Source organism: Apostichopus japonicus, chromosome 21 (genome assembly GCF_037975245.1).
Source record: "Apostichopus japonicus isolate 1M-3 chromosome 21, ASM3797524v1, whole genome shotgun sequence".
NCBI classification, from domain to species: Eukaryota; Metazoa; Echinodermata; class Holothuroidea; order Aspidochirotida; family Stichopodidae; genus Apostichopus; species Apostichopus japonicus.
The window spans coordinates 4,010,751-4,023,068 of record NC_092581.1 but is presented as its reverse complement, the minus strand read 5'-3'; the positions used below and the strand labels follow the sequence as shown (position 1 = coordinate 4,023,068).

The 12,318-nt window shown below is 38.7% G+C and overlaps 1 protein-coding gene across 1 annotated transcript in view; it reads left to right on the top strand.

Moving 5' to 3' along the window:
- Positions 1–3,192: 3,192 nt before the first annotated feature.
- The window catches only part of LOC139962606 (metabotropic glutamate receptor 5-like), an 82,757-nt gene continuing 73,631 nt past the window's right edge, over positions 3,193–12,318 (top strand). Inside the window, exon 1 of the mRNA XM_071962743.1 lies at positions 3,193–5,727. Coding sequence (XP_071818844.1) covers positions 5,013–5,727 — 715 coding nt within the window. The 5' untranslated portion in view covers positions 3,193–5,012. The remainder of the gene's footprint in view (positions 5,728–12,318) is intronic.

The following is a 12,318-nucleotide window of genomic DNA, read 5'->3' as shown; positions in this document are numbered from 1 at the left end:
GGAAGATGAAAAGAGTCAAATCCTTGGCCGAGAAAAGTTGATTGTAATTATACTGACAGTAACATTGAATTCATTACCCGGTATATATGGCCATGCTAAGTTCTCCGTGCGTAAATAACACAGGACCTTTACTTCGATGATTGAAACGGGTTGGAAAACATTGTAATACGGCAATGGGATTGAGGTATTAGTGAACGGTAAATATATAGTATCGGGCAGATACTGGAAAACGACTTACTTAATATGACAAGAACTACACGAAAGAGAAGGTACACGTGTCTTACCGTCCGTTTAGGGGATTCCGTATGCTGCCCACGAATACGTGAATATATATGTATGTACATATATATATATATATATATATATATATATATATATATATATATATATATATATGATGGTGATGATGATGGTGATGTGGTGATGATGATGGTAGTGTTGATGATGGTGATGATGATGATGATGGTGTTGAATAATCATCATTATGATGGTGGTGGTGGTGATGATTATGATGGTGATGGTGGTGGTGATGATGATGATGATGATGATGATGATGATGATGATGATGATGATGATGATGATGATGATGATGATGATGACGACGACGATGACGATTACGATGACGATGACGATGACAGTGATGATGATGATGGTATTGAATAATCATCATGATGATGGTGGTGGTGATGATTAAGATGGTGATGGTGGTGGTGGTGGTGATGATGATGATGATGATGATGATGATGATGATGATGATGATGATGGTGTTGAATAATCATCATGATGATGGTGGTGGTGATGATTAAGATGGTGATGGTGGTGGTGGTGGTGATGATGATGATGATGATGATGATGATGATGATGATGATGATGATGATGATGATGATGATGATGATGATGATGATGATGATGATGATGATGATGATGATGATGATGATGATGATGATGGTGTTGAATAATCATCATGATGATGGTGGTGGTGATGATTAAGATGGTGATGGTGGTGGTGGTGGTGATGATGATGATGATGATGATGATGATGATGATGATGATGATGATGATGATGATGATGATGATGATGATGATGATGATGATGATGATGATGATGATGATGATGATGATGATGATGATGATGAAGGTGTTGAATAATCATCATGATGATGGTGGTGGTGGTGATACGTTTCATTCTACCGAATGAAACCCAAAGCAATTTGTAAACAGAGACCATATATATACCAGATTATATCAGTTCCTACTATACATTGAGTTGAGATGAATAATATTTCTCATCTTGTTACATACCAGCAAATCCTTCTTACGAACTATAAATATGAGGGTTACTTTCTATAGTCCAGTGAATTTACTGTGGTTGGTAACTTACGTTTGATAAGCCAAAGCACGTACTAACAAATATCTCATTGGTACATCCGGAGAGTAATTTCAAATGTATCTTTCTATTACTCGTTCTACTTTTTTATTTTGTGTTTGTTCAATTGGTCAAAAATAGAGAGAGAGAATGAGATAAGGGTGGAGATAGGGGTGGAAAAATAGCTCCATTGGTTCCAATGCAGAAACAGATCACGCGTGATTAAATGCTGGTATAACAATTGATATACAATATAACGAATAAAATATTGGCAAAGAATCTATCATGTTACGATATTGAGCATTGGTTTTATTTACTATACCATAACCCAATAATTTAATTGTCAGAAATATTTTAAACTAGTAATTCCTTAGTAACTTAAAATGTATCTTTCTATTTTTTTTTTAAAGTAAGTTGGCATGACGTTTCGATCCTAGCGGGATCTTCTTTAGAGGCTGAAGGACATGATTCTCTCATACATAGTGGATAAGCAGTTTGCTAACAGTTTTTGTTTTATTTTTTTTTTGCTATTTTTTTTTTATAATAAAGACATCTCATAGCAAATAAATGACTTTTAAAACAGTTACATGACATGAGCCACTCATTCTCCAACACGAGAAGATTCGATCGCCCAAAATTTGGTATAAAAATGCTAAAAGTGATAAAGCTTCTCCTTCCTTCCTTCTTTATTTTGTGTTCAATTTTTTTTTTTATAAAAGATGGTTTCTTAGAGGTATTTTCAAATATTCTGATATAGTCTCAAATATGAAGCAAGTCATAGATTCGGTATTGGGAAAAAGATGATTTTCGTTTTAAGGGTGTTTGTACACAAGTATGTATATGCGCATTATTGCCCTGTTAGCAAAGTAGTTGTGGGGAGGAGAGGGGTCAACGTATCGCTAACTTTCATGAATTTCTCTTCTCTTCAATTCGATTCAATTTTGTTTTTGTGGTCATTTAAATTTGGATCCATATCTCTTGCATGAATGTTGCAGAAGTGTATAAATCAAGGTGTGTTAACCAGCCGATGGCGATGGATTTAAGTAAAAATGTGATTTCTACATTTCTTAATCAGGGGCGCACCTAGGATTTTGCAAGGGCCCTAGCTGTAACCGTGGGCCGTTGAAACAGAATCCGATGTAGGGTGTGTGTGTGGGGGGGGGGAGGGGGTAGGGTGGTCCTCCCTCAATGCAGGGAAATATGAAACATTTTAATCATGTAATGGTGCATGCGGTATATTTAAGCAACTTAAACTAGGTCAAAAATTATGTCTACACGCAAAGGTCTGACAACAACTATGTTCGCATTTTATCTGTTCGCCTAAAAAGGTGTGGGTCCTACAGCCCGACGACCCCCCCCCCCCCCGACCCCCATACCCGCCCTTCAACACGAACCAGAGTCGGAACATCAAGAAACGTTCCTTTGAAAACGTTCAAGTTTATCACGACAACATGTGGAAGCAAACATGCAGTGTTTACTAACATCTGACATGCTAGAAATAAGCGGTAAGCTAATTGAATAAAAAAAAATCATCGCTACACTCTACCCCTCTTCCTGATTATGCAAATGAAACCCAAACAATGGAGCCTTTCCCTTTTTGTCCCTCCTTTTTTTACAGGTCAATTTTGCTGTTCTTTTGCTTGCTAATTTCCTTGAAATCCTGAACGGAAACGCTTAAGCAATTCCTACACCAATACTATAGCCCATATACACTAACACCAAGTTGGTATATGCAGTAATTATTTACTTATAGCGACACCAAATATACCTGTGTTCGAATCTTGAACAGTTCCAGTATTGTCAATATAGCATGAAATGTACACGGAATACCCGTGGTTCATATAGTGGGTACTCGGATAGTAAACAGGACGTGTTTTTTTTTCTTTTCCTATTCGGACGAATAGCGAGGCGTTAAATTGATTACTGATATGGTAGTGGAGAGTATGTGTGTGTGTGGATAGCATAATCGGACCGACATGTTAAATCCTTTTTCGAAACGAACGGAATTTCCTACTATATCGAGGTTACATCAATCGACCGGATTCTCGACTGGAAAAGTTTTTTTTAATATTTTTTAAGACGATATAGATGCGGTGGTCTATACATATGTTTGTGTTTCCTTATCATGGAGTTTGCAAACAAGTGCCCTAATTGTTAACGAATTTTCTATAATGGAATACTTCAGCGAATACTCAAGGAAGGCCGAAAAGATGCCAAAATTATAGAAAAGGTTGAAATTGCAACAATTTTTTTGTTTCAAACCGTCGTATGGGTACCGTTACCATGGATTCAAAACGAATCTCGAAGGGGAGGAGTAAAATTTCTGTTTTCAAATTTTCTACTTCTCTTGAAAGAATTTTCAATTTACCGTTATGATGTTTTTTGCTTCGCTTTTTTCATACTTAGTTTGATTTGTGTTTACAGATTCATAGGACGGTGATAATGTGAGACACATTTAAAACACATTAAACCACATCCAATGGAAATCTGAACTAAAACGAAACAATTGCAGCAGTTGGCGATAAGGAGGTCTATTTGGTTAATTAATTTCAAACGGTATACTTTTTGCGCAAACTTAATAAGTTGACTTATACGCGGCGACGTTATCTATTAATTAAATTGGCATGCATGTCATTGTTTTCCACAGACTAAGTATATTTATTGCTTTACCGTTATTCACTGTATAAATTAATACTGAACCCAGAAAAAGAGGAGAAAATAACGTCGTAAGTAGATAAAAGCTGGAAATAGGTTTGAATTTATTTCTCTCTCATTCTCTGGTAAAAACAAAATGAAAAACAATTTCCAGGAAACACGTTGTTTTTAGCATCTGATTGGTTCTTAAATGAAGGTCCTTGTAGCGTATAGCTACAAAATCGCCAGGAAATGGGTCTTGATACTGGAATGAAAGTTGGTCGGCCAATTTATATGAGAGAAATTTTTATAACAGTACCGCTGGTAACCTACGTATAGTCAATATGTTTAACAATACATTTCGTGCAATGGACAAGTAAAAATGCAATAGTTTAGTTTCATTCAATGCAATAGCTGAACTTGACTTGATTTCGTTGCGAACTAAAGGATAATAATTATGAAGTCATATCACCCGAACGACCTATCACCTTTAAGGGCTAAGAAGTTGCTTGTTATGAGATAGAGAATCAAAGGTATAATACCGCCCATGGTACAGTTGCTTTAGCAAGTTATTAATTGTAGCGATTGCCTCTAATAAAACCATGTGGATATACAGAAGACCAAAAGTAGCGGTACACGTCATTACTTAACTGGTTAACTTCGCAGCTTCATTCAGCCTATTGTGCTGTTGTTATTGTTATCTTTCACGTGTATGTCAGAAAAACTAATCAATCATATAAAATGAAACGTATTTTATGGACAATAGAGCCTGCTGTACATATGTAGATCTATTTAGCCCTGCCATTTATACCTTTGTAAGTTAAAAGCGTGACATTCCAGCTATGTTATCTTGAAAGACTCTTTCTTGCATCGCAGAGCTATATATGCAGGTATAATAAAGGGCATTTAACGGTTAACACTATACAACAGAACACGTACGGTGTAGCACATGGCGACTGTTCAATAACTATAGGCCTATACCGCAAAGTGCATTGTTAATCTCTCTGCCAAAATGCAGTTGGAAGAATTATTTCCGCGGCCCGGATACTACTTAATGTTAAAGCTCGTGTGTATGTTCCTGCTGCAATCCTCCGCTGTGTATGGTCTAGCTGCAACGCCAGTTCGGAAAGTAGCCCGTATTGAGGGCGATTTGATGATAGGGGCTTTATTCTCTGTACACCATCAACCACCGGACGATGATAAGGCTTCCATGCGGCAGTGCGGAGCAATACGAGAACAGTATGGTATCCAACGAGTCGAAGTCATGTTAAGAACCATCCGCCAAATTAACCAAGATCCTGACATATTGGACGGGGTTACCTTGGGATGCGAGATACGGGACTCGTGTTGGTTTTCGTCTGTAGCACTCGAGCAAAGTTTAGAATTTTTGAGCGATTCTCTGAGTCCAGTTGGGTCCTCCTCATCCTTTTCAAGTCAGGATGACGGTGGACAAGGAAGTTGCTCGAAACCTTCTCAACCTGAGAAGAATCCGGTGGTGGCTGTGATTGGACCAGGCTCCAGTACCGTCTCGATCCAAGTCCAGAATCTGTTACAGTTGTTCAACATTCCGCAGATAGCTTACTCTGCTACCAGTAAAGATCTAAGCGATAAAAGTATCTACAAGACCTTTCTGAGGGTATGTCCCCCCGATTCCATGCAAGCAAAGGCGATGGTGGACATAGCTAGACGGTATAACTGGACGTACGTATCTGCAGTTTATACCGAAGGTGAGTTAGAGAATTTATTTCCTTATTCATTTGCATATTGTAGGAAATGTAACATCTCAATGTTAATGCAACTGTTCGAATGCCATTTACTGTAAATTTATATGTGTATAACATATACGGAATTATAATCAGATTCTTTCGCGTAACTGGTGCAACTGTCTCTTTAATTTGACAATTCTATCAGGTATTTTTTTTTTTTACTTCTCCGTCAATCGAATGGTGGTGCACTCTCACCTGGTATATCATATTCTGTGTTTACTTGCTAATAACAATAACAATCATCCAGCCGACCGTTATATGCAAAGTAGCCTTCTACTATATAGGCCCCAAAGCAGGGATTGAATATAGTGTTAGATCAATAATCCATTCGTCACCGTTACAATACAGCTCGCTTTAGTGTTCGCCTAAGGCTGCAGCAATCACATGCTTGGATAAACACGTGCTCCAATCAGTGTCGATATACACATTTGTGTAACCATGGAAATAACACCTCCCATGATTTAAATGGTGTAACACATGATCTTGAATGTCTAATTAAGTCTCTCTTTTTTTCAATAGTAACTATTCTCAATTTGTTCAATTGTTTTCGTTAATCCTTATCAACAAATACAAGACTTCTAATGATATATTTGAGATAACTCATTTTCGATAACACAAACCTGAGAGGGGTAGATGAGAGGGGTCGACTGGGAGGGTTGTAAACTGGAAGGGTAGCATGAGAGGGGTACACTGGGAGGGTTGTAAACTGAAAGGGTAGCATGAGAGGGGTACACTGGGAGGGTTATCCTGGAAGGGTAACAAGAGAGGGGTTCACTGGGAGGGTTGTAAACTGGAAGAGTAGCATGACAGGGGTACACTGGGAGGGTTATCCTGGAAGGGTAACATGAGAGGGTACACTGGGAGGGTTGCAAACTGGAAGGGTAGCATGAGAGGGGTACACTGGGAGGGTTATCCTGGAAGGGTAGCATGAGAGGGCTACACTGGGAGGGTTATCCTGGAAGGGTAGCATGAGAGGGCTACACTGGGAGGATAATCCTGGAAGGGTTGACTGAGATGGGTACACTGGGAGGGTTATACTGGAAGGGTAACATGAGAGGGGTACACTGGGAGGATAATCCTGGAAGGGTAGACTGAGATGGGTACACTGGGAGGGTTATACTGGAAGGGTAGTCTGAGAGGGGTACACTGGGAGGATAATCCTGGAAGGGTAGACTAAGAGGTGTACACTGGGAGTGATATATACTGGAAGGGTTGCTTGAGAGGGGTAGAGTGGGAGGGTTATCCTGAAAGGGCAGCTTGAGAGGGTTATACTGCCAGGGCTTTCCTGAAAGGATAGATTAACAAATTCTGAAGAGTGGACACGGAGAGAGATGTACAGTATTGAGAGGGTTAGCTGGGAAGGTTGACCAATGTTTGTATTACTGCGTATAGTGCTAGCTTATATCTGCACCACTTTTCAACCTATATAGTGACCTTTTTTAAACATGTTACATTATTTCGCGGAATGCTTCTTTAAGACAGAAACGGTCGCTACGTGGGTTCTTTGGTCCAAATCGCAAATGTTAATATTAAGCCAGTGTCGTTAAAAGTGTAATGTATCATCCAAGTACATGTTCTCTTCACTCCATTACTACTCAACTGTACTGAACTGAACCCCATGGACGATATTCAACACCATCTGGTCTCACTAATTCGTAATGCCCTATGAGCAAGTATATAGTTGTAGGTGGGAACTATAGCTGTCTCCACTTTCGAGTTTGCTTTGCATCTGATGACTTAATGGTCTGAGTTTTAGACTAAGTAGTCCAGTCACTTTGATTGATGAGCCTCAGATATATTTGTTTTTTTAAAGAGTCATTACTGAAATAAAACCAGAAAATGGCAGTATAAAAAGTGAAAGCCTGAATCGATGACTGTTCCATTTAAACGGGCTATATAACATATCAAATAAAAGTATAGGCCTTTACTTGGGGAAGTTATTGCTGTGATATTATCTTCTTTGATACACGTGTTACACAACGGTCCGCTACAGATGACTGCGCGAATTCTATCTCTTCAAGAGAACGACTTTTAAAAGTAACGAGATTTTGATAAGACAAGAATCAGTGATGTGTCGTTTTTATGGCGGTATGGAATTTAACGATACGGATGGTACATAAATCGTTCTTCGTTATCATAGATGCTCGAACGAATTTGCCATTATCAATGTTAACACTCCCTTAAAAGTGCAAAACATATGAAAGAAATTATAAGCGTAACTCAATATTGTGTATATGATTATGTCGTGAAGGCGTTTTGGTCAAGTGGTTAAGGCAGTGGACTTGTGATCTAAGTATAACAGGTTCGAGTCCTGGCCCGATCATTGCGTTGTGTCCTTGGGCAAGGCACTTTATCTCCATTGCCTCTCTTCACCCAGGTGTATAAATGGGGACTTGCGAGGTAACTTGTAAATATAGTTGCGTGCGCCGGTTTGTGGCTGCACCCTATGGGAAGTCCCCACTGTGGTGCCCGAGGAGAGATTGTTTGAATTGTGCACACTTTGGTGTGTAGGTGTGACAAGTCACCAATGACCATGAGGGTTAAGTTGTAAAGTCGTGTGAGAGCGCCTTGGCCTTGAACAAGACTGTAAACCTAACATAATAATTGTAGCTGATTACACAACTATAGTTTGGCCTATATAGTGTCTTATTGGTTCAGATGGTTTACCATCCTCCCCCCTCCCCCAACCTACCACCATGGGCGTCAGCAGGTTTCAGAAAGTGGGGGGGGGGGACACTATACTATCTAAGCGGAGCGCCACCATTGGTTGGCGCGTAGCGTACCAGAAAATTTTGGGTACATAAGACCCCCTAGATCGCAGGAGACGGCCTTCCTGAGTCGTTTTTAGTTACATCAGAACCAGATCTGTGAGGAGAAATTTTGTCTCACAAAACTAAATCCCGACAGAAAGTACTGGTAGAAAGATGCCGTTCTGACACCAAGGGAGACGAATTACACAGCGTCCATCTCAAACGAAATATTGAAAAAGTGGCGCCGTCACCTCCGGGATGAGTGGAGTGGTATATATAATACATGCATGTAGGTGCGAGACGTCAGTTGTTATGTGCCCAGGTACTTTAATAATAATAATCAGAAAAAGGCACCGCGCGCAGAGCGTGTGTAGCGCCTAGCCGGCACTCAACAATAAAGATCTACCATATCCGGCGAATACATGTAGCCTTAATTACTTAACCCCAACCCCTATTCGTTCGTCCAGTCCAAGGGACTGGAGGTAGTGATATGAACATAGTAACTCATCACCATCTACCTGTATGGCTTACCTAATCCCTTGGAACCCATACAAACAACATGTGTGCAAGATTCAATACACTCCCCCCCCCCCCCCGAACGAATTAAATGGGCAGATTTAGGATATTGGGAGAATGGGAGATAAATGACGGTGCAAGTGATAGATAGCAGGGGCCCAGGGAGTCCAGATTTCTTGACCTTAAATAGAAAATCGCGCATATGCATGTGATTTTTTTTTAATAACTACTCTGAAAAGTGGGTGGGACAAATGATATGATATCCCCTCCACTTTTGAAAGTGGGGGGACATGTCCCCCCCGTCCCCCACCTGTTGACGCCCATGCCTACCACTACCCCACCCACCACTATAACCCCCACCCAACCCCTACGTCCCACCACTACCAAACTGTTTTTCTCGTCCACTATATTATCCTGCTTACCCCTTCATTTCATTTTTATTTCAATTACGAGTTTAATCAGATGTACCCATGATAATAAGGTGACTATATAATTTGTGACGTGTCTCACAAAACAACCGGTAAGTGGTATTATTTGCCTGTCGTAGTTACTTGCCTCTGATAAGCTGTATATACCTCCCATATTCTATCTCCATTAATGCGGTGATAAGATCTTTTTGATAAACGAGACTTTTTACCTCGGTACTGTTTTATAATTACCATTAATTAAATCGGACATTATCCCCAATCTCTATAAGGGCCAAAAGAAGGAAAATAAAGAATAAAGTGTAGTATGTAAATTAAAGAGGTTTTGTTGTCTTCATTTCTGACGTGGGTAGCCTATACTCTATGTCCCTCAACATGTAGGGTTTGGAAATTTGAATACCAGCTGCGGCTGAATTTTTTTGCATGTCAAATACGCTGACGTCACAGCATATAATGGTATCTATGGCAACGCATGAATATAAAACTATAGAAGCGGCTGACTCCTGATAACTGTAATAATCTGACTGGCTCTGCTTATGTTATACCACACACAGTCCGATAATATTTTCTCTTCTTTTTTTAATTTTATTTTTAGTCAGAAAATCCAACAAATTCGTTTGTTGTTGAGTTGCCATGGTGATGAACTGTCAATCTGTTGTTGCCAGATACAACCAATCGTCTTAACATTTGCGCACATCTTGGCAATTAAACAAGCTATTTGGATGTGGTTTACATGCATGATACTACTGCAGAAAATAACTCCCATCTTTGGGATTGTGTGTGTAAGGGTGCACCCTATTCCTTCATGGCTTTATCAATTAATATTGGTAAAAGGTGGGTTAGCGTTAATCAGTTAAGACCGCATGTGTTAGATAGTTTCTTACGAACAAATCCTAGTGAGAAGGAATTATAAACAGAAAATATTATCAGCACACAGACCGATTTATTGAACTAACCAGACTACTATAGTTTGCGCCCATATTTTCTCGTACATTTTTAACGAGGTATTTGACCTATCAGTAAACCTTACGGACAATTGTAACTGTAATTGGTTTCTTACATATATGCTACGGTGTTACAAAAACGTAGATCGGTTTTTCCGATTAACGGTTTCTCACCTTTACAAGTTTTAAGGTATGAAGCCATGAGAAGCTGCAGTGTTGAAAAGGTGAACAAGGGAACTACATTCGATCATTACACGTAATGTTATCAATTCCATTTGTCGAGCCCAGAATTTTCTCTCAGGTCGAAATTTTACTTACTATCATTTTGGATATTTTCTGACCATATTTCTCCGATATATATTTCAGTTATAACGTGATCATATTTAGGTCATTTGTCGGAAATGTGGGGGTTAACAGGTTTGGGTCAATGCTTCGAGTCGCTACAAAATTACCATATTTATTACGGAACAAAAGCATTTGACTTGGAGACATGAATTCAATTTTGTATACCAGTGAGGGTTTCATCAATTTGTTTGCATTACGCTCGTCCCCACTGACAAATGCTCGTACCTTGTACAATTGGTTCAGTTTACAGTTGTATATGAGACCATACACATACAGGTAAAAGATATACATAAACAAGGAACAATTCTAGACGTTTGAGGGTTATTGGTGACCCACTACCTCCCCCCCCCCCTCTTCTCGTACACCCTCCACGACTCCTTCTCTTTATATGAATTCTATATATCATGTACCACTGTGTCTTTTGCACTGCAATAACCTTTATGGTTGTTTTATGAATAATAACCAGTTTTAGGCCTATATTTCGACCATGTCATGCTTTTTGTTCAATGATGCGAAGCTATTTGTGCTCGTCATCTGTCGCCAAATCATCTGTTATATGGTATACCTCTTTAGGAATGAGAGATTAAATCACAATAGAACCGGAGACATTTGAGAGCTGTCACATATCAGCTATAGTTATGTGATATCACGTCGTTGCTGTCACAATGTGCATTTGAAATTGATCGTAATTGCGGCAAAACGATCGATTGTCGAATGTTTGAACGGTTTATTTGTGAGGGAAGAAGGGGGATTGGGGTGAGTGTAAAAACAGAATCATCTTCACCTGACGACTATATCTAGGCTGTATCCGTTTACGTGTCCACATATCAATCTACAGCTATTCATTTAATATCTACATCTATATATAGCTATATCTATTTCTTCATCCCCATATTTGCGTCTATTTCTAGATCTTTATATACATGTAAATTTATAGCTACATAGATATGTATATCTATATCTTCATATACACGTATATCCATATCTATATAAACATATATACCTATGCATGAATCTATATATCTATCTACAAATACATGTATATCTACAAATACATGTATGTATGTGTGTGTGTGTGTGTAAATCTACATATACATATTCATCTATATCCACATACACATGTTTATCTATATCTACATATACATGTATATCCATATGTACATTTAGATATACACCCATATATACATCTTCATCCACATACTAAGTACATCTGCTACATCAACATATATGCAATAACATCTCCATCTACATTTAATCTACATATGAAATAACATCTTGATTTACATTTAAACCACTCATCCACTTCTCAAATTACCAGTATAATTCTACATTTATATTACATGAACGACAACAGGTATGCAACATGATGAATAGTTTAAATGCTTTTTGAAAACAAGTAGGGATAATAGCCATGCCGCCTCTGAATTTTTGCTGTAACAGCATCCTTGCATTAAAGGGGTTTTCTTTTATAATATCTATTTTTTTTTAGTTATTATTATTATTTTTTTACAAAATATACTTTGAAAGGGTCAGTTTTTTTGCGCTATTAGTGTATTATTTCCCGTCATTAGC